This window comes from Myotis daubentonii, chromosome 16 (genome assembly GCF_963259705.1).
Source record: "Myotis daubentonii chromosome 16, mMyoDau2.1, whole genome shotgun sequence".
NCBI classification, from domain to species: Eukaryota; Metazoa; Chordata; class Mammalia; order Chiroptera; family Vespertilionidae; genus Myotis; species Myotis daubentonii.
Genome location: NC_081855.1, coordinates 33,411,385 through 33,435,913, shown reverse-complemented (window position 1 = coordinate 33,435,913; position 24,529 = coordinate 33,411,385). Strand labels below are relative to the sequence as shown.

Genomic DNA, 24,529 nt, shown 5'->3' with positions numbered 1-24,529 from the left:
TCTTCTTCCGATGGCACCAATCGCAGTCTTCTCGGCTGAGCCCTAACTATGAAATTGAAAGTAGAGATGAGGATGCAGCCAATGTAAAAATATAAGTATACAGCAACCAACCCTCCGGCGGCATTTTGTGTCTTTGCCCAACTGGAAAAGGTGTTACATGAGGAGAGGCGTTGCCTAATCGCCAATGGGCGGGCGCCGGTGAAGCGGAGCAGCCAATGAGTGCAAGATGTTGAGTGACAGCTGTCCAATAGGGACGCTCAGTGCTAGTACGGTTTGCGCCTTAAGCACCGCCGGGGCCTGAGGAATGTCAACTATTCAACATGGAGGAGGAGGTCGATAAGCTGGAATTGATGGTGAGCGTAAAGTGTGGGATATCTGCTGGGTAGTTTATTTTTTCCCCTGTGGCCTCCAAAGTGGGAAGCAATTCAGAGTCGCCGGAAACCCTGGGCGGCGGAGGCTGGACTAGACCCGAGTTCCCTCCTCCTGCACCAAAGGGAGTCGCCGCCGTCTGGTTTTTTAACCGCCGCGGGGGGAGGGGGGCGGGGGAGGAAGGGTTACATCCGGGAGACTGGTGAGGGAAATGGCGGGAGTTGCCGAGGGTGTGGGGCCGGTGGGATTGTTTGTTCCTTGCCCTCACCTTTCCGCACCTTACGGACCTGTGGCTGGTGCAGACGCTTGTATTTCTACCAAAAAGATGAGACTGGAATGGTCCCAAAACGTCCCAGAAGGGGAGAGGTCGTTCACACCCAGAAAAGAGGGATGGAGGGTGGGTTTGGGTGGGGATAAACCGAGTGCGGTGGAGGGAAACCCCTTCAGGGCTGAACAGGTTTGCATCCTCCACGGCGGGCTGCAAAGCCTGAGAAGGATGCTAGACTTGCGCGCTCCACTTCCTAGAGGCCAAGAAAGCTTCTAGACGAGTTTTTGTTTGGCCCTAAGGGGGCAGGCAGCCCTTGGATGGGGGAAGGAGCGGTGGGCGCCTGAACCGTGAGCTCCTTGCCCGGTGAGCGGGCAGGATTGGGACCAGGAAGGCACCCTGCTCTCCAGTCTCCGGGTTTCATTCATTTGTGAAAGTTGGGGGCGGGGGCAAGTCATTGGAAAGGACTCCCTCTGCTGCTTGGCCTGCGCGAGGGCGCCTCGCTGGAGAGCTGTCCCAGTTTTCTTCTATGGATCCTCTCTCTTGTCCTCTTTATTCTCTCCCTCCCGTCCCTGGACTGCCAGCTTGATCGCCCGCGCTTTTTCCTTCTCTTTTTAGTTCCGTATCTTCAGCCCTCCTTTCTCACCGGCATTACCAGCTTTTTTGAGCGGACTGGCTTCCTTTAAAACGTGCAGTTTGGAAGACACACCCATCCGTGAGCTCCCGTCGATTTTTCCGTTAAAGAAAAATAAGATTGAGAAGCCAAAATCTTTTCCACCCGCAATCCGCCCCTTCTCGCCTTGCTTTCCCCTGTCATTACTTTTTAGGTATCTTTTTTTTTTTTTTTTTTTTTTTTTGCCTGTGTTGCCCTCTCCAAGCTGAATCTTGGGTCGCTTGACCAACCGCACATGTAATGATCCTGGAAGAACCTGAATACCATCCTCGCCCCTATTCCCACCCCCCAGAACATGTGAGACTTTGATATAACTGATTTTTCTTAGATGTATTAATGAATTGTAGTGCCTCATATAAAAATTCGGTTTGAACTTTCAGTTGTTTCTAGTGTCTTGAGTTTTAAATTTTGGGGGACTGGGGAGGGTGTGTGCTGGAGATAGGAAGAGAAATGGCAGAGAAGAAGGATTTTCTGCAGCTTTCCAAAGCAGTAATAATGAACGTTTAGTTCACAGTTTTGTTATTTTTATCATTAACTCTCTTAAAAAAAAAAAACCAAACCCAACCACAAAAACATGTTAAAGAATTGTTAGTAGTTTGATTCTATTCTAGAGGCATAAATGTTTACATTGTCTTGCTCTTCTCCCCCATTCTGAATTCCCTCCATATCCACACTTCTGCCTAATTGTAAGATGCTAAGTGATATTACTTTTGCTTTTAACAGTTTTTCTCTCCTCAAGTTGGCTGTTTATTTGAGGTACCAATTAAACCTTTTCTGGATTTTGCAATATATTGAGTCAATATTCTCATAGGACTTTTTTTTTAATAAAATGAACATATTTTATTTTTAAGGAAAAAATGATTAAGTGTACATCTTGAAAAGTAGGTTTTAGAGAATTATGTGGTAGCCAGACTCTAACTTTTAGATGTTTGAATGATGGGGTAGTTTTTAAAACAATTTTTTTAAAAGAGGAAGAGAAGAAAGGAGGTCTTTCTTCTTGAATTCCTTACATCTGTGAACCAGTTATGTTTCTAAGATTCTAAAGGTAAATAATTTTTTTCTTTTTTGCTTTTGTTTATTTATTTATTTTTATTGTCTTTTTTATTTCCCTTTTCCCTAATTGACCCCCCTTCCCATTCCCACCCCGGGCAAGCCCCCACCGCCCCAGTGTCTGTGTCCATTGTTTATGCTAATATGCATGCATACCAGTCCTTTGGTTGCTCTCTAACCACCTCCCCCCCCACCCCCCACCACCAACACACACACACTTCCCTGCCATTTGTCTCTGGATCTATTCTTGTTCATCAAATTATGTTGTTCATTATATCCCACATATGAGTGAGATCATGTGATATTTATCTTTCTCCGACTGACTTATTTTGCTTAGCATAATGCTCTCCAGTTCCATCCATGCTATTGCAAATAGTAAAAGTTACTTCTTTTTTATAGCCGCATAGTATTCCATTGTGTAGATGTACCACAGTTTTCTAATCCATTCATCTGCTGATGGGCACTTAGGCTGTTTCCAAATCTTAGCTATTGCAAATTGTGCTGCTATGAACATAGGGGTGCATATATCCTTTTTGATTGGTGTTTCTGGTTTCTTGGTTTATAGTCCTAGAAGTGGGATTACTGGGTCAAATGGGAGTTCCGTTTTTAACTTTTTAAGGAAACTCCATACTGTCTTCCACAGTGGCTGCTCCAGTCTGCATTCCGACCATCAGTGCACGAGGGTTCCTTTTTCTCCACAACCTCACCAGCACTTGTTCTTTGTTGATGATAGCCATTCTGACAGGTGTGAGATGGTATCTCATTGTTGTTTTGATTTGCATCTCTCAGATGATTAGTAACTTTGAGCATGTTTTCGTATGTCTCTGTGCCTTCTGTATGTCCTTTTTGAAAAGTGTCTATTTCGATCCTTTGCCCAGGTAAATAATTTTTGATGCAATCCTTTGATTTTTAGTTGAAATATTCTAATATCTGATTTATGTGGCCCAGAATTTGAGGTTAAGACACGTTCCACCTGTCCTGGATTTTGTTCATTTCTTCGTAGGCTCAATCTAACTAAGTAGTTGAACTGGACCATTTAAGGCAGTGGTTCTCAACCTTCTGGCCCTTTAAGTACAGTTCCTCATGTTGTGACCCAACCATAAAATTATTTTCGTTGCTGCTTCATAACTGTAATGTTGCTACTGTTATGAATCATAATGTAAATATCTGATATGCAGGATGGTCTTAGGCGACCCCTGTGAAAGGGTTGTTCGACTGCCAAAGGGGTTGCAACCCACAGGTTGAGAACCGCTGATTTAAGGGAAGGTTAATGAAAATAATGGAAAGTGTTTTTTCATCAGTCAACATTATTAATTGGGAAATAAGTTTATTGTAGGGTTCTCTAACTTTTTCCTTCACTTAATGAGGGGTATTTGTCTAGTGTCTTTCTTTTGTGGTACCACTGATTGTACACAAAAGGTAGTATAGTGTGATACTATTTCTATTTCTGGGCTTACATCTGACTTTTGAATTGATTTCTTACCAGTTAGGATGTCAATTGGCTTGCATTCAAGGAAACCTGATACTTAAATATTTACATTTTGGACACCCTCCCATTCTCGCCCGCCACCTGTCCATTTTTCCATTATTATTTTCTCTTTGATTTTTATTATTTATTTTTTAATATATTTTATTGATTTTTTACAGAGAGGAAGGGAGAGGAATAGAGAGTTAGAAACATCGATGAGAGAGAAACATCAATTAGCTGCCTCCTGCACACCTCCCACTGGGGATGTGCCCGCAACCAAGGTACATGCCCTTGACCAGAATCGAACCTGGAACCTTTCAGTCCGCAGGCCAACGCTCTATCTACTGAGCCAAACCAGTTAGGGCTCTCTTTGATTTTTAAAAATATATATTTTTATTGATTTCAGAGAAAGTGGGAGATAGAAACATCAATGATGAGAGAGAATCATTGATTGGCTGCCTCCTGCACACACCCTCCTGGGGATCCAGCCCCCAATCCTGGGCATGTGCCATGACCCAGAATGGAACCATACCTACTGGTTCATAGGTTGATGCTCAACCACTGAGCTACGCCAGCTGGGCCTCTTTGATTTTTAAGTTTAAGAAAGATGTTTTGATGTTTTAGGGGTTAACTGAAAATTGAAAATGCCCTTTCATAATATTCAGCTAGGTAGGGCTAATGATGTCATGTTTAGGATACGTTGATTCCCTGGAAGTCTGTAAACTAGATAAAAAGCCCTAAGATGGTAAGCGCTTTTTGTATTATAGATTAAACTAGGGGCTTAGTGCATAAATTCATGCACCTTGAAAGGAACTGGGCCGCGAGGCTGCGGTGGGCACAGGGGTGGGTTCGGCCCATCTTCCATGTCCCCACTGGGCTCTTCTCGCTGTGGCCCCTAGTCCCCTGTCTTCTGACAGTCCCGCACCCGCCACTACTGCTCCCACATGCTGACGGTGCTGATCCCGCTTGCACCTGCTGATGGCACGGAGCCATTGGGGCCGGTGCCAGCAGTGGGTGCGAGGGGGGCCGGCGCTATCAGTGGGTGCGAGCGGCAGCTGCTGCCCCGATCACCCTAAGGAGCAGGAGGAGGTGGAGAAGCCCTCAGGGGTGATTAGGTCCGGCAGCTGCCACTTGCACCCACTGACGGCGCCAAGCAATCAGGACTGGTGCCGGGTGCTGGCAGCGGGTGCGAACGCCGGGTGGGACCGAAGGATGTGGGAGCAAAGAATTTTCAGTAACCACCAGAAACTTGCGCCTATGACAGTAACTGGTGCCCCACCTTGGCCTGGCACCCCCACTCACCTGCTCCACCATCCCACCGCAGCTGATGCCACCATGTTCCACGCTCTGCCGCCTGCTGCAGACACCTGCCATGTTCCTCGCACACCCCCTGTGGTCAGCGCACATCATAGCAACTGGTTGTTCAGTTGTTTCACCATTTGGTCTATTTGCATATTAGGGCATATTCCAGAGATAGATTGGGTATATAGAGATTGGGAAACATTATTTTACTTTTTTTTTTCTTTGATATTATTCAAAAGACTTGTTTTATATGGCAGTTAATCAATTGCTATGGAGGAGCTAACCAATATATCTCAGCAGAACAGAAATATTTTTGAACTTTGTAAAACTTAGGACATATTTACAAAATTACTTTATCTAAATGTATGTTTAAATTTCAATATTAATCATAGGTTAGTCATAAAAAACAACCTCATTTTGATGTTTAAGTGTGATTCTTTTTTTTTTAATTTTTAACATTGATAAAAATGTTCTTAGGTTTTGCATGTCTTCTGTCAAAAATGGCAATTCTTCTTTAAATTCTTTTCTCACTGAAGCTTCAACTCTTGCAAGATGCTTTTGTGTTCCTTTTCTACCTTTACTGCTAACGAATGCTCTGACTTTATTGCACTACTGTACTTGACACTAGCAGTGCAATAGTATTGTCAAAGCATCTGAAAGCAGGATGCACACCAGAATTTTGATTCTTGCCTTGCATCTTCAATATCTGTGAGTAGTTTACCGAAATCTTTGTTCCTGAAAACGTTTTTTGTATTACAAAAAATGTTATTACCAAAAGTGTTTTAAAAAGGTCATAATTTGAAAAAAAGTTTTTAACTAATTAAAAACACTGCATTATGAAATACATTAAGAGAATAATTTTTATAGCTAAAGTTGTTTAGGCTAATCTAAATGAGTAGTACTTTATAATTTGCTACTTTCTGTAACAGATTTTGATTGGCTCTGGCAAATCTTAGGTATTATTTAATTGAATTTTAAAATGAATTAGTAAGTGATTAAAGTAATGCCAGTTATATATTTCCTATGATAACTTTTCCTATATCTTAATCTGTGCATCGTGTAGTAAGTGCTCAAATTTAAAACTTAAGAATTCTTGATTTAAAGTTCTTTCTTTGTAATTGAGATATAATAAAGTATGAATCAGCACTATTTTTTTGTAATCAGTTTTATTAAGATATAGTTTACATATATTAAAACTCACCAATTTTAGGAGTACAATTTGATGAGTTTTAACAAATGTGTATACTCATGTAACCACCGTGCCCTTTTTATGCCTTTTTGCAGTCAACCTCTTCTTCCCAAATTCCCTGACAACCACTTGCCTTTTCTAGAATTTCATGTAAATGTACTTATATGCAACATACAGTCTTTGTGTGTGTGTGTGTGTGTGTCTGTCTGTCTGGTTTCTTACACTTAACATAATGCTTTTGAGATTTGACCATGTTGTATGTATTAATAGTTGGACCGTTTTTTGTCACTGAGTAACATTCCTTTGTATAGAATATCACATTATCAACTTTGGGTTGTTTCCAGCATTTACCCATTTATGAATAAAATTGTTATAAAGATTGTATTACAAGTCTTTGTGTAAACATAATGTTTTTGTTTCTCTTGAGTAGCATGATAAATATATGCTTGATCTTATAAGAAACTGTTGAAATCTCTTCCAAAGCTATGTATTAGGATTTCAGTTTCTCTACATCCTCACCAACACTTTGTATTGTCATGAGAGAGAATCATTGATTGGCTGCCTCCTGCACACTCCCAACTGGAGATCGAGCCCACAACCCAGGCATTTGCCCTTGACTGGAATCGAACTTGGGACTCTTCGGTCCGCAGTCTGATGCTCTATCCGCTGAGCCAAACCAGCTAGCGCATGTTTGATGGACCTCCAGGTATTACAGGAAGTCATAGCTGAAACTACTCTCTTAACAAGAAGACATTGTTAAATGGACTATGGGATTATGCTAATTAAACTTTAAGCAGAACTAAAGTGTTGAGTTAAAAACACACACAGAGGGCCCAACCGTTGTGGCTCAGTGGTTGAGTGTCAAGCTATGGACCATGAGGTCATGGTTCATTCCTGGTCAGGGCATATGCCCAGATTGCAGGCTCCATCCCCGGGTGAGGGGCATGCAGGAGGCTGCCCATCAGTGATTCTCTGTCATCATTTATGTTTCTATCTCCCTCTCCTTTCCCCTCTTAAATAAATACATATGCATATATATTTAAAAAACAAAACAAAAAACACATAGGTCCTGGTCCTGGCCAGGTAGTTCATTTGGTTGAGCATTGTCCTGATATGCCAAGGATGTGGGTTCGATCCCCGGTCAAGGAACATACAAGCATCAATCAGTGAATGCATAAATAAGTGGAATAACAAATCTCTCTAAAGAGTTTCTGATAAAATCAATCAATAAAATAATTTTAAAGGACTCCTCATAGGCCTAAGAGTTTCTGGTTCATAAACAATTCAGGGCTTCCAGATTAGAGATTGTTTTAAAGTTAACCCTAAAGCCACAAATGCCATAATGTTAAGAATTCTGTGGTAATTTGTTTTAAAAACTTTTATTTAAAATTATGCTTTAGAATGTCATGTAAAACCTTGTGTTATATATAAAGCTATGAAATTGTGGTCTATTTCAGTAATTAAACCAATTCAGTACTTGAATGCTTAGAGCCTTTGTTTAATTTGATTTGCCCTCTCCTCTATCCCCCTCCCCATACTCTCCATCCACATGTTATATAGGTTTGTGCACTCTGTTTATATAAAGGAAAAGATAATCCCCTACATATTCTAATATAGGAAATTATGCCAACAGTAATTTCTTTATACATACCTATACATATATAGTAATTATTAGTATGTTTATAAAGTCGTATTATCAATTAATTTACTTTTGGCATCTAATCTAACAAGTACCAGTATATAAGACATGAAAAGCCTCTTTTTGTTTTTTGGATTTTTAAAATATATATATTTTTTTATTGATTTCAGAGAAGAAGGGAGAGGGAGAGAGATAGAAACATCAATGATGAAAGAGAATCATTGATCAGCTGCCTCCTGCATGCCCCACACTGGGGATCCAGGCATGTGCCCTTGTAACCAAACAATCAATGGGTCCCTGCTGCCTGCCACTACTTGAGCCAATTAAGTGCAGAGACAGGGTTGAATCATATAAAAGCATTTATTCCAATACTACCGGCAGTATGGAGAGCAGCAGGTCATCCACAAAAATATGCTCTGCAGCCCCCCATAAGCCAGCTGCTTATATAGGGTAGGACAAAGATTACAAAACACCTCTATTTTTTTGGAAAACACTTGAAAATTTTTTAAATTAACAATGTCTACTTTTTTTGTTTGTTTGTTTTTTAGGCTCATAGCAACTCCTTTGCTGTTAAGAGATTTTTGGAAAAAATTTAAAAGCAAAACTGGCTTTCTCTCTCCTTTTATTTCCACTCCAAAAATTTTTGGTTATAAAGATAGAACTTTGGTAATTGCAAAATTTTCCATTCAAATTTAGGTCAATGATGAGAGCAATTGGTGATGGAAATTTTAGTATATCTCTTTCTGAAATTTTGTTCAATGATTACAGTTCCTGATCTTATAAGCATTTGAACTTCTGAGAGCCATTTTATCTTACTTTATATTCCAAAGTAGAGGCCTTAATCTACCTTTTGTGTAATGAAGTATCTGTAGACTGTTTCTCATTAGACCTGAGAACTACTTTTACAGTGGGTTTTTTTGGCCTTTACTCTTTCCACTAAGGGTTCAAAATTTTAAGAACCAATCTTTAGTTCAGAGCTTAAGTTCATAATAAGGTCCAAACTCTATCCCCAAAGCAGTCTCCTACGCTGTAGGCTAGGCAGTTTCCCTGTGGAAATCATGTTTTGCCTTCCATAGTAAACTCATGGATGTTTCCTTGATAAATTCAAGGCAGTACCTGCTTTAAAATAATATAAAAGATGCGGAATTTTGAAAAGTTAAGAATAATTTATAAATTAAACACATTCAGATATAAACCACTTTTTCTTTTCTTTTTTTAATATGGAATCATTCATGAATTTGTGTGTCATCTTTGAGCTGGGGCCATGCTAATCATCTTTGTATTGTTCCAATCTGTATATATAATAGAGAAATATGCTAATTAGCCGGGACACTGTAATGGGTCTACCAGACAGGAGGAGGTTGCATGTGCAGCGTCAGATGCGGGGTGGCATGGGGAGGGTCTGATCAGCAGCGGCTGCGGCTGCTTCAAGGGCCAGAGAGGGAGGGAGGGCCAGACCGGCAGCGGCTGCTGCTGGGCCCGGGGTGCGAGGCAGGGCTGGACCGGCAACTCCAGGGTGGGCGGTGCTGTGCAATTTCAAATCGTGCTCTGGGCTTCTAGTTTTACTATATGTGCTGCTGAAGCGAGCACTAAACTACTTTTTCTATTAGATATCCTTTCCAGCTTTTCTATATGTACATACACATATTTAGGTCTGTGGTAGCTTTTCCTTTTTTTTTTTTCCCTGAGAGGTGTACTACAGATGATGGTTCTATCCTAGGACCTATGTTCAATAAATTGGGTCTATTCAGACAGCTACTTTTGTGGCCTATAGTATGTAGTTTTCCTTGCATAATTTGTGACTTTAAGCTCTCTAATTTTGGTCTGTATAGCATTAATTTGTAGTTTTTTGGTTAATATGGTTGCAGATCATGGAAACTGTGAGGATCCCTGAAAATAAATTTGTTCTGTGTTTTAACTTGAAACCTCATTTCCTACGAGAGAGGGAAAACCACTGCCTAACTGATGAGGGTGTCAGTGACCCTAGGGAGTTCTTGAAGACATTGTTAGTTACTGTATTAATATATGATGGTGGTGGCTTCTTGGTATTTAAATTTTGGCTCAAAATCTAAGACACCTGCAGAGAGAAATGATTTTCAAAATGTTAACTAGTTTTAAGAAATTTTTAATATAGCCTGGTTATTATAGAGCATTTAGGTTTTTTTTATACTTTTTTATTTCCATATTTTCAAAATGAGTTGTATATCACATTATTAAAATACTAAAAAATATAAAGAGAAAAGGAAGAATAGTTGCAGGATCATGTTTATTAATATGACTTTTGGTTCACAGAATAATGATTTATGCTGATTTTTAGTTCCAGAAAGCTGATTCTGATCTGGATTACATTCAATACAGGCTGGAATATGAAATCAAGACTAATCATCCTGATTCAGCAGGCGAGGTAATCTGCAAAATCAATGTCTTTTCAACAGAATATTTTATCAAAAGACTAGGGGCCCGGTGCATGAAATTCGTGCACTGGGTGTGTGTGTGGGGGAGTGTCCCTCAGCCCAGCCTGCCCCCTCTCACATACTGGGAGCCCTCAGGCGTTGACCCCCATCACCCTCCAATCGCAGGATCGGCCCCTTGCCCAGGCCTGACGCCTCTGGCCTAGGCATCCGGCCCGGGCAGCGGGGACCCGCAGCTGCAGCGGCCCCGCGATCATGAGCTTCGCTTTAGGCCCAGGCAAGGAACCCCTAGCTCCTGGGACTGCCAGCTTCGACCGTGCCCAGCTCCCATCGCTGGCTCCACCCCTACTTCCTGCTATCACTGGCCAGGGCGGAAAAGGCACCTGATTCTCTGATCATGGCTGACAGTGATTGGAAACCCAAGCTCTTAGCTCCCCCCTGGGTTTCCAATCACTGTCAGTGGCAGGGGGCTTCTTCCTGTTTTCCCTTTCACCTCCCTGCATTGTGCCTACATATGCAAATTAACCGCCATCTTGTTGGCAGTTAACTGCCAATCTTAGTTGGCAGTTAATTTGCATATAGCCCTGATTAGCCAATGAAAAGGGTAGCTCGTACGCCAATTACCATTTTTCTCTTTTATTAGTGTTGATTTTCTGATAGTATTTCTAATAGTAGTGATTATAATAATTACAGTATTAAGTACTGACCTCATAGAATCTTTTTATGTTGGAAACTTGGTCACAGCATATTTTTATACCCATGGTCAAGGAAATTTGTGGCTATTTTATTTTTTTAACCCTTATAAAAGAATTATTGAGTCAGGAGATACGAACCATTGTGGAAGCCTTTGAAATTGTGAGAGAATATAGGTACCTCTAGAACAGTCTATCTATCTATATAAAAGCCTAAGTGACTGTTGGCGACCGAACGACTGTATAAAAGTTTAATAAATAGCCCTGACTGGTTTGGCTCGGTGGATGGAGCGTTCGCCTGCGGACTGAGGGGTTCCAGGTTCGATTCTGGTCAAGGGCACGTACCTTGGTTGCGGGCACAACCCCGGTGGGCAGTGTACAGGAGGCAGCTGATCGATGTTTCTCCTTCATCGATGTTTCTAACTCTCCTTCTCCCTTCTTCTCTGTAAAAAATCAATAAAAATATATATTTAAAAGTTTAATAAATAGAAAATATACTACAAAAAAAAGACTGATAAAATAATTCTGCAGAGAATGATCAAGACCTATGGCATGGCCATTACAAGTAGGAAAGGAACAGAAGATAGACACCATGAAAAAAGAATACTTAGTATGTTTGATATGGTCAAAGAAATAATAAATAGCATCAAATATATATTAAGATGCCTTCAGGAGTATCTATTCATTATACACCCCTTCTCACCCTTAGGGTTAGATTTTCTACCATGTTTCTAGATACTGGACATTGTATTGGATAAGAGATCTCCAATAGAAAAACTGGAAAAATACAGTAAAAAATGTATTTTATGGAATAGTGGCTATATTTTAAAAAGAATTTGAAAAACCAATGTAATGTAAGGGTGTCCCAAAATTCACGCAAGAAGTAATTTTGATAGAAAACACAGGTTTATAATCAAAAATTGTAAATTTTTTATTGATTCACAAAGTATACAGTATAGGGTTATGTATGGAATAGCATATCGGGTAAATGGCCTCCACAGCTTTGCTGGCACATACGCACTTTTTTGTTGAAATTTTCCATGACCGTTTTGCATAAATGTGGCTGAATTTCCTTGATACAGTGCTCAATTTCCTCCTTCAAGGTGTGGGTGGTCGTGGGCTTGTTGGCATAAACCTTAGACTTCAAAAAACCCCAAAGAAAAAAGTCCAATGGCGTTAAATCGCATGATCTGGGCGGTCAATTCTGATCACCAAAATGGGAAATTACACGACCAGGAAATGACTCGTGCAGTAATTGAATTGTTTCTCGGGCTGTATGGCATGTGGCACTGTCTTGTTGAAACCACATGTCATCCACATCCATATCTTGCAATTTAGGCACAAAAACTAGATTATCATATCGCAATAGCGAGCACCATTAAATTCAAATTTTGCGTGAATTTTGGGACACCCTTTATAAATACAGTTGCTTGAGCTGACATGAATTTTATATAGTGAAGTCAATGAATTAGTATTTATACATACTTAAGCCTCGTTGCAGAATGTTTAAGAATTTATAAGTGGCTCCAAGTTGTCTTATTCTTTAATGACAAATTAATATAGTTCCTTTAATCATCTTCTGAATAGTATTTAGAATTGTATTTTAGAAATATTATGTAATTAATTGTTGTGAACTATGCATCAAATATGTATCTAAAGTGACCTTATTTGCTGTTTCTTGTTGCTTTTTTTGTGAGCTATTTCTGTACATAGGCTTTATTTTTTTTTTTATTTTTTTTTACTATAGTTGATATTTCAGTATTATTTTATATTAGTTTCAAGTGTATAGCATAGTGATTAGACAATTATATAATTTACGAAGTGATTCCCCCCATTAATTCTAGTACCCACCTGACACCATACGGGTTACACTATTATTACACTACTAGAGGCCCTGTGCACAAAAATTTGTGCACTCGGGGAGGGAGGGGGGGGTCCCTCAGCCCGGCCTGTGCCCTCTCCCAGTCTGGGACCCCTCAGGAGATAACGACCTGCTGGCTTAGACCTGCTGCCGGGTGGCAGAGGGCAGGCCCAATCCCTAGGTGCAGCCCCTGGTTGGGCTCAGAGCAGGGCCATTTGGGGAGTTGGGGCACCGCCCCATGTCATGCACAGAGCAGGGAGGATCAGGAGGTTGCGATGCCACCCTCAGTCACTCTCAGGGTAGGGCCGATTGGGGGGTTGGGGCACCGCCCCCTGTCACACTCAAGGCAGGGTCGATGGGGAGGTTGCGGCGCAACCCCCTGTCACGCACAGAGCAGGGCCAATCAGGGGGTTGGGGCGCTGGCCCCTGTCACTCACAGAGCAGAGCCCATCAGAGGGGTTGGGGCGCCGCCACTCTCACACTCAGGGCAGGGCCGAAGGGGAGGTTATGGCTCTACCCCGTCACACACAGAGCAGGACCCGTTGGGGGGTTGGGGGGGGAGGGGGTTGGGGCACCACACCCTGTCACACACAGAGCAGGGCCGATCAGGGGGTTGGGGCACTGCACCCTGTCACACACAGAGCCGCAGAGCGATCAGGGGGTTGGGGAGCTCCCCCCTATCAGGCACAGAGCAGGTCTGATCAGGGGGTTGGGGCGCCTTCCCCTGTCCCGAACAGAGCAGGGCGGATAGGGAGGTTGTGGCCCCGCCCCCTGTCGCACACAGAGCCGCAGGGCGATCAGGGGGTTCAGGGGGTTTGGGCACTGCCCCCTGTCACACTGATGCCGGTGCCGGGAGGCCTCGCGGCTCCGCTGATCCCCGTGCACTGGGTGTGTGTGTGGGGGGAGTGTCCCTCAGCCCAGCCTGCCCCCTCTCACATACTGGGAGCCCTCAGGCGTTGACCCCCATCACCCTCCAATCGCAGGATCGGCCCCTTGCCCAGGCCTGATGCCTCTGGCCTAGGCGTTCGGCCCGGGCAGCGGGGACCCGCAGCTGCAGCGGCCCCACGATCCTGGACTTCGCTTTAGGCCCAGGCAAGGGACCCCTAGCTCCTGGGATTGCCAGCTTCGACCGTGCCCAGCTCCCATCACTGGCTCCACCCCTACTTCCTGCTATCACTGGCCAGGGCAGAAAAGGCACCTGATTCTCTGATCATGGCTGGGGGGCAGGGCAAAGGCGGGCTGCCTTTGCCCTGCCCCCCAGCTCTTAGCTCCCCCCTGGGTTTCCGATCACTGTCAGTGGCAGGGGGCTTCTTCCTGCTTTCCCTTTGGCCTCCCTGCATTGTGCCTGCATATGCAAATTAACCGCCATCTTGTTGGCAGTTAACTGCCATCTCATATAGCCCTGATTAGCCAATGAAAAGGGTAGCTCGTACGCCAATTACCATTTTTCTCTTTTATTAGTGTTGATTATTGACTATATTCCCTATGCTGTACTTCTGCACCTAGGCTTTAAATTTCTTTAGAATAGAATCTAGGTCTTACTTCTTTCTTCCGCTTTTCCATCCTTGTCACACAGTTGTATAATAAAATACAATGTTCGATTAAATGGACGGTAAAATGTGTTGCATAAATTTTAATTATTAAAAGAAGCTTAATTTTTCACTTCCACAATTTAATATACATTAATTTTTTTCCTGATATAGAAAAATCCAGTTACACTCTTACAGGAATTGTCAGCAGTAAAGTCCCGATATCAAACTTTGCAGGCACGCTTTAAGCCAATTGCTGATGAGCAGAAAGAGATTAAGAGCTGCATTTGTGCTACTTTCAATAAGACTATGACCATGATACAAGAACTACAAAAGCAAACAGACCTGGAGGTAATGCTTTCCATTGACATGTTGGATACTGTTCGTTGGTTGTTTCTCAGCATTTATGTTCTTCCTTCCTGCCTTACAGAGTACTGATTTTCTTGAGATGTGTGCTGTCCCTCACAGCCTCATGCCTGAGGTAAATAAAGCTGGCACTATCCTCAGCTTCAGTGTGTGCCTGATTGGCAACGGGAATGGATTTTCCTTTAAGTAAACTTAATTCAGGAATGGGTTTGTAACCCAGCTGACATGTGAAGAGGGAGCCTGGAAGTGGGAAATGAAGAAGAGTTTCCTCAGTAATGAGAGAGACTTGGCAAGAGAAAACTTTTCTTTCTTTAAAAAAAAATATATATATATATTTTTATTGATTTCAGAGAGGAAGGAAGAGGGTGAGAGAGAAATATCAATGATGAGAGAGAATCACTGATCAGCTGCCTCCTGCACACCCCCTACTGGGGATAGAGCCTGCAACCTGGGCATGTGCCCTTGACTGGAATCGAACCTGGGACCCTTCAGTTCGCAAGCTGATGCTCTATCCACTGAGCCAAACCAGTCAGGGTGAAAACTTTTTTTGTATAAACATTTTGTATAAAGGTGATGCCCAGCATCACCTCTTAAAGATAAAGCTACCATTAAGAATATCAGAGCTGTGAGATGGGAAAAACTGAGTCTTTATCTGATGAACAGACCAGCCCTAAAGTCTGTCCTATTTATTTTGCAATAATAATAACTTGTATTACTTATCCATTTTGAAATGTGTTTCTTTTACTTGCAGCTAAAAGCATCTTAATTATCCTTCAAAATTTAGCCCAAGTTTCTACTTCTGAGAAAACTTCCAGATTATTTTTGTTTACTTTCTTTATCAAAATACTTTTATATATAGCATTCAGACTTGACTTCTTTGGTTCTGTCCAATTATAGTCCTTAAATTGTTTGACATCTTGGTCTTGTTTCTTCAACTTTAAAAAAAAAAATTAAAATATATTTTTATTGATTTCAGAGAGGAAGGGAGAGAGAGAGAGAGAGAGAGACAGACAGAAACATCAATGATGACAGAGAATCATTGATCAGCTGCCTCTTGCATGACCCCTACTGGGGATTGAGCCCCCAACCTGGGCATGTGCCCTTGACTGGACTCGAACCCAGGACCCTTCAGTCGCAGGCTGAAGCTCTACCCACTGAACCAAACCAGGTAGGGCTGTTTCTTCAACTTAATTGCAAGTTTTTTGGAAGCTCAAACATCAAAGCACTTTGTTTGTAGGTAGCCAACTAATGTATTTTTTCTCCTGCTTTCTGAAATTTGTATCATATACATGGTATGAGCTTATGGAAACATTTATTGTTGTGATAAAGAAGTTAACTAGCCTGGTCGGCATGGCTCAGTGGTTGAGCATCGATCTATGAACACGGAGGTTATGGTTCGATTCCCAATCAGGGCACAAGGAGGTTATGGTTCGATTCCCAGTTGTGGGCTCGATTCCCAGTGGGGGATGTGCAAGAGGCAACCAATCAATAATTCTTTCTCATCATTGATGTTTCTCCCTCTCCCTTCCTCTCTGAGATTATATATATATGAAGTTAATTAAATTAACAGTCTTTAAAGGTGTTTTTGTTAAAATTATAGTTGAAGCTTTTAAAGGTTTTGGAAAAAAAGACTTTGTCATTTGTTTTCTAGCTGTCACCAATGACTGAAGAAGAGAAAACTGCAGTACAGCAATTAAAATCTCACATGTCAGATTTATGAAGAAATGGACTTGCAAAAGGGAACTCTGGTGGAGAAGAGATCAATTCCAGAGAGATTTAGGAAGATGTCTTGTTAGCATATGGTAACTAGAGGTGGGGTATGGTGAAAGAGAAAATTTGGCCTGGGTGACTGGATAGTGATGCCTTTCACAAGAGGGAAATATAAGGACAGATATGAATAAATTTCAGTCAAAAGGATGGAATGGGAAAGGATTTAAATATATGCACACTTAGTTTTGCAATTTCAGGCAAGAAAGTCTTAACACTATTTTGCATCTGTTTTTGTATAATCAGGATAACAAAGATGTCCTATCATAAAAGAATGATTATGTACTATCAGTCAAATGTGAATGAATGTGCATTGGAAATTAAAGATGGAAAAATATTTGTATTATATATTATATATGTATAAATTTTCTATTTTTGAAAATTTTAATTGAAGATGTGGTCACATTATTAGTGAGATTGCTAAGTGAACTATAGTGTCCCATAAAACCTAAGCTTTGTAATAAGCTGGTTTCTCTGTGACAGCCTCTTTTATTTTTGTCCTATTCCTTTTGCTTGCTAATGTTGAGCAACATGAGTTCTGCTTTCAAATGCTGTTTTAGGTTGTCTTTATTGTATTTCTTTTTAGAAAAATATTTAAAATCAATATTTTCATCATTTTGTTCTCTACTGAGCTATTTTCTTAAAAAAAAAAATAGAATATATAGCAACTTTATTTCTACTAGAGGCCCGGTGCACAACATCCGTGCACTGGGGGGGGGGGTGTCCCTCATCCCGGCCTGCGCCCTTTTGCAGTCCAGGAGCCTCAGGGGATGTCTGACTGACAGCTTAGGGCAGCTGTGGGCAAACTGCGGCCCGCGGGCCGGATCCGGCCCATTTGAAATGAATAAAACTAAAATAATAAAAAAAAAGACCGTACGCTTCTATGTAATGATGTTTACTTTGAATTTATATTAGTTCACACAAACACTCCATCCATGCTTTTGTTCCAGCCCTCCGGTCCAGTTTAAGAACCCATTGTGGCCCTCGAGTCAAAAAGTTTGCCCACCCCTGGCTTAGGGCCACTCACCAGCAGTCAGCCTGGCTTGTGGCTGAGCGGTGCTCCCCCTGTGAATGCGCACTGACCACCAGAGGGCAGCCCCTGTGTTGAGCGTCTGCCCCCTGGTGGTCAGTGTGCTTCATAGCGACCGGTCATTCCACCATTTGGCCGATTTGCATATTACCCTTTTATTATGTAGGATAATTGACATAATCTCTTCAGAAACTCCTTCTGGATACTTTGGAGTAGGTGGGAAGGGGAGTCAACCTTTTCCATTTTAAAGGCTACCTGCATTCTTCCACAGCATAACATCTGACGATTTCCCTCTTGGCTTTGCTTCTGTTGTCACATCTCCTTCTGTGACTCTCCCCTGTTGTATTTCAGTACGGCCTTTGTTCTCCTCCAGCCTATATTATTGTACTTGTTTATTCTATATGAAAGCTAAGAAATTGAAATCAGAAGAGTACTGCCAACTGCTGCTTGCTAGTTTTGTGTGTTTGTATGTATTTCCCTATTTATTTTTAAATAACTTGACAATAACGTAATTGTCCAAATTACAGGACAGATCTTGGTAAAAATGTTAATCACAGGATTATTTACAATAGTAATACATACACATCTGGCTGATGTATATCATGATGTATCTATGCAATAGGAGGTCAGACTTGCCTATAAATTATTACTGTTAATGTTCAGGGAAATGCTGAATGGGGGAATGGAAGCAGATATTGCTGTTCTGAAGTTAAAATTGGGCTCTGACATCATATCTGAGATGTAAATAGCAGGTTTTAAATTCCAGCTGTTTTACCCTGAGCAAATCACTTAACTTCTCTGTGACTGCATGGTGGAAAGTACAATGAAATGTTGTTTGGTTTTGAAGGATAAATATTGAAGGATACAGGGGGGGCCTTGACTTACAAGTTTAATTTGTTTCGAGACCGAGCTCGTTAAGGAGCTCGTTAACTCAAATTACTCTATCAACTCAATGCAAAAAATCGGCGGAGAGACAGCTGGTATCTCAAAAAACTCATTAGTCGGGACACTCGTAAGTCAAGGCCCCACTGTATTTAGTAATCCTTCAATAAATGATAGTTCCATATATGTAATAAAAATGAGGCATTGAAACGACTAGGAAAAATACATAAAATGTTAGGTCTGCAGGTTATCCTATCTAATAAAAGAGAAACATGGTAATTGGCGTCGACCACTACCCTTCCCATTGGCTAATCAGCGAGATATGCAAATTAACTGCCAACCAAGATGACGGCCGGCAGCCAGGCAGCTTAACGTGAACATGAATGAGGGTTGCTTGCTTCAGTGACAGCGGACTCCAACGTTCCCCGCCTGCCTTGCCGGCCCCTGAGCCTGCAGTTTGAAACATTGTAACAAATATAGAAGCTAAACAAAACCCCAGAAACCTGCTTTCAGCGAGCCGGGATCTCAGAGCTGGAGTTGATACAGAGTTTCGATTATAGAACACAAACAAACCAGATACCTGCTTTCAGCAGCAGAGGCCTCAGAGCTGGAGCCAGAGCTAAAGCTGGCCCAGAATAAAAAACGAAAAAAGGAGCGGTTGGGAGCTTCAGTCACCCAACAGCCTGAAAACAGCCATCATCCCCTCACCCAGACTGGCCAGGCACCCCAGTGGGGACCCCCACCCTGAAGGGTGTGTGACCAGCTGCAAACAGCCATCATCCCCTCACCCAGGCTGGCCAGGCATCCCAGTGGGGACCCCCACCCTGATCCAGGACACCCTTCAGGGCAAACCAGCCAGCCCCCACCCGTGCACCAGGCCTCTATGCTATATAGTAAAAGGGTAATATGCCTCCCAGCACTGGGATCAGCGGAGCCACGAGGCCTCCCGGCACTGGGATCAGCATGACAGGGGGCAGTGCCAAACCCCCTGATCGGCCCTGCTCTGTGTGTGACGGGGTAGAGCCATAACCTCCACGTCGGCCCTGCCCTGAGTGTGAGAGTGGCGGCGCCCCAACCCCCTGATCGGCCCTGCTCTGTGGGTGATAGAGGGCGGTGCCCCAACCGCCCCCCCCCCCATGGGCCCTGCTCTGTGTGTGACGGTGTAGAGCCATAACCTCCCCATCGGCCCTGCCCTGAGTGTGACAGTGGCAGTGCCCCAACCCCCGATCTGCCCTGCTCTGTGTGTGACAGGGGGCAGTGCCCCAACTCCCCTATCGGCCCTACTCTGTGAGTGACAGGGGGGAGCTCCCCAACCCCCTGATGGGTCCTGCTCTGTGCGTGACAGGGAGGAGCTCCCCAACCCCCCTTATGGGCCCTGCTCTGTGCATGACAGGGTACGGAGCCCCAACCCCCCTGATGGGCCCTGCTCTGTGAGTGACAGGGGGCAGCGCCCCAACCCCCTGATTGGCCCTGCTCTGTGAGTGACAGGGTGGCGCTGCAACCTCCCCATCTACCCTGCCTTGAGTGTGACAGGGGACGGTGCCCCAACCCCCCAATCGGCCCTACCCTGAGCGTGACAGGGTGGCATTGCAACCTCCTGATCTGCCCTGCTCTGTGCATGACAGGGGGCAGCGCCCCAACTCCCCAATCGGCCCTGCTCTGAGCCCAACCAGGGGCTGCACCTAGGGATTGGGCCTGCCCTCTGCCACCCAGGAGCAGGCCTAAGCCAGCAGGTCGTTATCTCCCGAGGGGTCCCAGACTGCGAGAGGGCACAGGCCGGGCTGAGGGACCCCCCCATACCCCCCCTAGTACACAAATTTTTGTGCACCGGGCCTCTAGGAGAATTATACTTTAATATAATTTTAAGAATTTGTTATGATCATGTATGTCCATTGGCCAACTTACAATAACTGACAAACAGGGTTAGGAGAGTAGCTCCAGTTAAAATTGTCCTGTCCAGTTTGAATATGTCAAGAACAGAAAACCCTCCTTTAATTTACAGTTACATTTTAGTAACAGATATTCATTTTTTTCAATGCTCAGGCAATTAATATTAATAAAGTTCCTGTACATAAATAATTTTTGGCACATAAAGTTGTTGTCCACTAATTATAATAAAATCCAAATGCTTTAATAGTCAACTTTCTAGGTTATTGTTGATTCTCTACACGTGCATTCTAGGTTGGGCTAAGTGTAATAGTTGTTTGCAACAAACTAGAAAGAAAAAATTAAATTCAAATCAAGAATTTGATGCACACCTCCTGTCTCATACCTTCAACTCCTGCAGTTTTTAAACTACGATACAGAATCGTAGAAAGCGGCCTCCAATCTAGGAAAGCTCAATACAGCTGATACCGCTTTTCACTTTGTAGTCTCATGGCAACCGCGCACCTCACGTGGCAAGAAATGCTGGTGTGGTGTGGGTCTTACGTCTACATAACCTGTGGTCCTGTTCTCCCAGCCCTGAAATGAGAAGCTATGCCGCTCTAGGCTTCACAGTCTGGAGCTTCGCTTCAGGTGGAGCGGAAATCTTAAAAACCTGAGTCTCGGCTTCCTCCCAAAGAAAAAAATCACTAGCCAGGTAACCTCTGCACCACGGTTTTGCAAAGGGGGGGGCATACACCGCCTGCAGCCAACATCACCGAGAGAGGTTGTTGAAAATGCGGATTTAGTGGGGCTCTACCCTAGAATCAGAGTCTAAATACCTAGGGGCGTGGCTTTGCAGTTTACGTTTTTCACATGCACTCCAGGTGGCTCTGCTCGTTCGCGCGCAAGTTTTGAGATCGGTGGGGCAACGCCCCGCCCCTGAAGGGGCGGGGCCCTGCCCATGCCTGCCTTATCCTGGGCTCGAGGGCGAGCTACCTTGCCGCAGGGAGCAGCCAAATCTCGTGTGCGCCTCCGCACCGCGGGAACTAGGTGCCCGCCTCTCGGCTCCGCTCCTCTAACGCTGCGTCCTGCGCGCATGCGCGCCGGCGCCTTTCTGCGCCGCCGCGCCTCCAGCTGCCCTGGTTACCGTAGGTGTTTGTGAATTCCCTGCAGCGCCTGCTTCGCTGGAGACCTGAGGCGCCAGGCTTCAGTAGCGGTTCGACACGCGCGCGCCCGCCCGCCCACCCGCCGGCGTCTCGCGGTCCCCGTTGGGCGGCTGAGCCGGGAGGGAGGATCTGCGGCCACTTCTCGCCCTCCTACTGCTCTCTAGGGCGGGCACGCGGATAAAATGGCGAAGTGGGGGTAGCTGGCGCGGAACCTGAAGCGATGGGGCGCGCTCGCGGGGCGGTCGTTGGAGCCTCCTGAGGTGGGCGCGGGGTGGTTCGCCGCGGCAGTTTGAACTGGCGACCTCGGGCCGGCGCCTAAGAGGTCAGACCACGGACTCCGCGGGTCGCTGTAGGCCCCGCCGCGAGTCGGAGGCAATGGATGAACAGAGTGTAGAGGTGAGGAGGTTTGAGGAGGTTGGTGGTTCGTGTCCCCGTGCTACCCGCTGAGTGTTTTTTTAAGCGGGTCGCCTTTCCCTAGTCCTCTCCGGTAGGGACGCCGCCGCCGCCGTGGAGAGGCGGGCCAGGGGCGAAGGACGGCGGCGGGTGCTGCAGCCCCTGGTGCCTGTGCTCCGGCCGCTCCCGCAGGCAGGCGGTGCGCATCTTGGCGTGTTCAGGTTGTCTCCGCCCGGGCACTCATCCCCACGGGGCTTTTGCAGCCTGCAGCCTGTGCAGAGCAAAACTGCAGATTCATTACGGGGACGTGCCCTGACACTCGCAACCAGTGCTGGTGATTTCTGCGCGGATCCAAATCTCCCTCCGAGTGGGTAACCTTTCTTCCTAGCGGTACATTTTTGTAGACTTCTGCCCTTCCTAGGTTGAATGAGCATATTCTCTGATTATCTTATTTGGCTGTAGTTTGCCAGAACAACCTTATTTTTATTGTACCTGGCCCTTGTAAGCTCTGGTTTAAAATTGTTGGGGTATTTACATAAAGGCTAGGGACAATTTAAAAAAAGAAGATTGGTTATTGAACATAGTTGTGTAATAATTGTCAAATACTGTATCAATTGTCGAAATACTAAAACACTGAATCCTTGCTTCGTTCTTAGTAAGGGCAGCGATGTGACAGGGCTTTTTAAACTAGTTCACCCAATGGTGTTAACGCCCCCCCCCCTCCATCCCCTCCCCGCCAGCGTCTGCACCGCCCAGGTTCTTCGGGCTTGCAGTCATGATTAGACTCGCATGTGAAAGTATTTTAAAGGCTTGGTAACTTGACCTTGGTTTTATGAGAGTTTTAATTCTCCTGCCCTATAAAAATGAACTTAAAATATCTAATAACCTACATTTAATGATATCTCTTTTTCTTGTTAGTTACTTCCTAAATTGATTCCTATGAGGCTTGTTGCCAAGATAATACTATTTCTCCTAATTTACGTGATCCTTTTTTTTTCTTCCCAAAGCATTGGGAGAACTGCCACTAAAATTCTCAATAGGGGCAGACTCTCAGGCTCAAGTAAGTAGCTACTTGGTTGCAGTATCAGGGCAGAAATTCCGGTTTCTGGATTCTGAGTTAGTTTCTTTAAGTAAATTAAAAAAAAAATTGTTTTTAATCCTCACCTGAGAATGTTTTTATTGATTTTTTAAAAATATATGTTTTTATTGATTTGAGAGAGAGGGGGGAAGGAGAGGGGAGGGAGGGAGGGAGAGAGAGAGAGAGAGAGAGAGAGAGAGAGAGAGAGAGAAAGAAAGAAACATCATTTGAGAGAGATACATCCATCAGCTGCTGCTTGCCCTCTGCTGGGGGTCTAGCCTGCAACTGGGCATGTGCCCTGACCATGAATCAAACCCGAGACCCTTTGGTGCATGGGAGGAAGCTCAACCGAGCCACACCGGCCAGGGCTTTAGTGATTGTTCCACTTACTCATACATCCATTGGTTGATTCTTGTAAGTCCCCTGACCAGACTGAACCCACAGTCTTAGCCAATCAGGATGACACTCCAACCAACTGAGCTACCTATCCAGGGCATTGATCAAAGTGCACTGCTTTTAGGATATGTAGCTCTTAAAAACTTATCATAGCAATTCATCCTCCTTGTGAAATTGCAGAGAAAGTAAAAAGTTCATATTGTTCCTTTAATCGTGTAGCTTGCCTTTTTTTTTCTTACTGTTAAACGTAAGCATTTTTTCTGTATCATTAAATAATCGAAGAAATATTTGTAGTGACTAATGTAATCTATGTTAACTGTGGTAATTAATATTTGGACCAGCCAGATTCTTGCCATTATAATTAATGTTCAGTAAAAATATTTGTGCATTTCATATCCTTTCCTTAGAATAGAACCATTGTGAAGCTTAGATGTTCTGAGGTACTCCATCTTGGCTAACAAGTCCTGACATGGAATAAACTTAAAACTGAGATGTTATCAGCCTAAAATAAATGTAAATAAGCAAATTACTTTAATCATGCTTTTTACTCTTGATTCAGTAGCCTAACCTGGTGGACCTTACATCTTTTATTATTTTCAGAGCATTGCTGAGGTTTTTCGATGTTTCATCTGTATGGAGAAATTGCGGGATGCACGCCTGTGTCCTCATTGCTCCAAGCTTTGTTGTTTCAGCTGTATCAGGGTAAGCTGTATTTTTCTTTCCACATGCATTTAGCATATGTAGGATATATTGGTAAATAAAATGGTAAAAATTAATCATTTCCTTTATCTTTTCATTTTAGATTTTGTGTCCTTTTAAAAAAATGTCTTCAATGAATGTTCCTTAATAGGGAGACCATCAGTGTATGTTGCTTAGTACTGTGGAGATGAATAATCATCAAATGATAACTGCCACGAAATGTCTGGAAACCAAAATCCACTAAAATTCTAATATATTAACATTATTTAGTCATTGCACATTTAACAAGTGCTTACAAAGGGCTGGCCTCCATTGTGTTTGAGGTTGAGGGATATGAAGATAAATGACAAAGTGCCTGCTCTGAGGGAACTTAAATTTAATAAAGAGAATGGACTTTGTGTACCGTCATAAAGAGACACTAACAGAATGTTGTGAGAC

General features: G+C 43.5%; 2 protein-coding genes and 1 non-coding gene across 9 annotated transcripts in view; 2 read left to right on the top strand and 1 right to left on the bottom strand.

Moving 5' to 3' along the window:
* Positions 1-123: 123 nt before the first annotated feature.
* Positions 124-17,134, top strand: SKA2 (spindle and kinetochore associated complex subunit 2). 2 transcript variants are annotated; one of them, XM_059669647.1, is made up of 4 exons: positions 124-353; positions 10,273-10,359; positions 14,686-14,799; positions 16,466-17,134. In XM_059669647.1, exons 1-4 carry the CDS (start codon positions 321-323, stop codon positions 16,532-16,534), a joined length of 303 nt encoding a protein of 100 aa, XP_059525630.1. In that variant the 5' UTR covers positions 124-320; the 3' UTR covers positions 16,535-17,134. The 2 variants fall into 2 exon arrangements, with proteins under 2 accessions (XP_059525630.1, XP_059525629.1); XM_059669646.1 differs by having other exon boundaries at positions 14,623-14,799.
* Positions 9,170-9,276, bottom strand: LOC132219411 (U6 spliceosomal RNA). The gene has a single exon (XR_009449427.1). It is a non-coding gene; the product is annotated as a U6 spliceosomal RNA (small nuclear RNA).
* A 4,329-nt stretch (positions 17,135-21,463) lies between the features above and the next one.
* Positions 21,464-24,529, top strand: part of TRIM37 (tripartite motif containing 37) — a 162,652-nt gene continuing 159,586 nt past the window's right edge. For 5 of the 6 annotated variants that reach the window (XR_009449184.1, XM_059669638.1, XM_059669637.1 and 2 more), the window contains exons 1-2: positions 21,464-21,921; positions 23,993-24,094. Coding sequence is in view for 5 of the 6 variants with exons in the window: in XM_059669638.1 (XP_059525621.1) it covers positions 21,901-21,921; positions 23,993-24,094 (123 nt within the window). In the remaining variant the exon portion in view is untranslated. Of the gene's footprint in view, positions 21,922-23,861; positions 23,906-23,992; positions 24,095-24,529 lie in introns of those variants that run through there. The other variant, XM_059669642.1, reaches the window with a different exon arrangement.

Excerpts from the sequence above, each read along its gene's own strand:
- SKA2 (XM_059669646.1), top strand. The coding sequence starts at position 321 with ATGGAGGAGGAGGTCGATAAGCTGGAATTGATG. Across the intron at positions 354-10,272 it reads TCGATAAGCTGGAATTGATG|TTCCAGAAAGCTGATTCTGA; the intron begins GTGAGCGTAAAG and ends GCTGATTTTTAG. Across the intron at positions 14,800-16,465 it reads AAAAGCAAACAGACCTGGAG|CTGTCACCAATGACTGAAGA; the intron begins GTAATGCTTTCC and ends TTTGTTTTCTAG.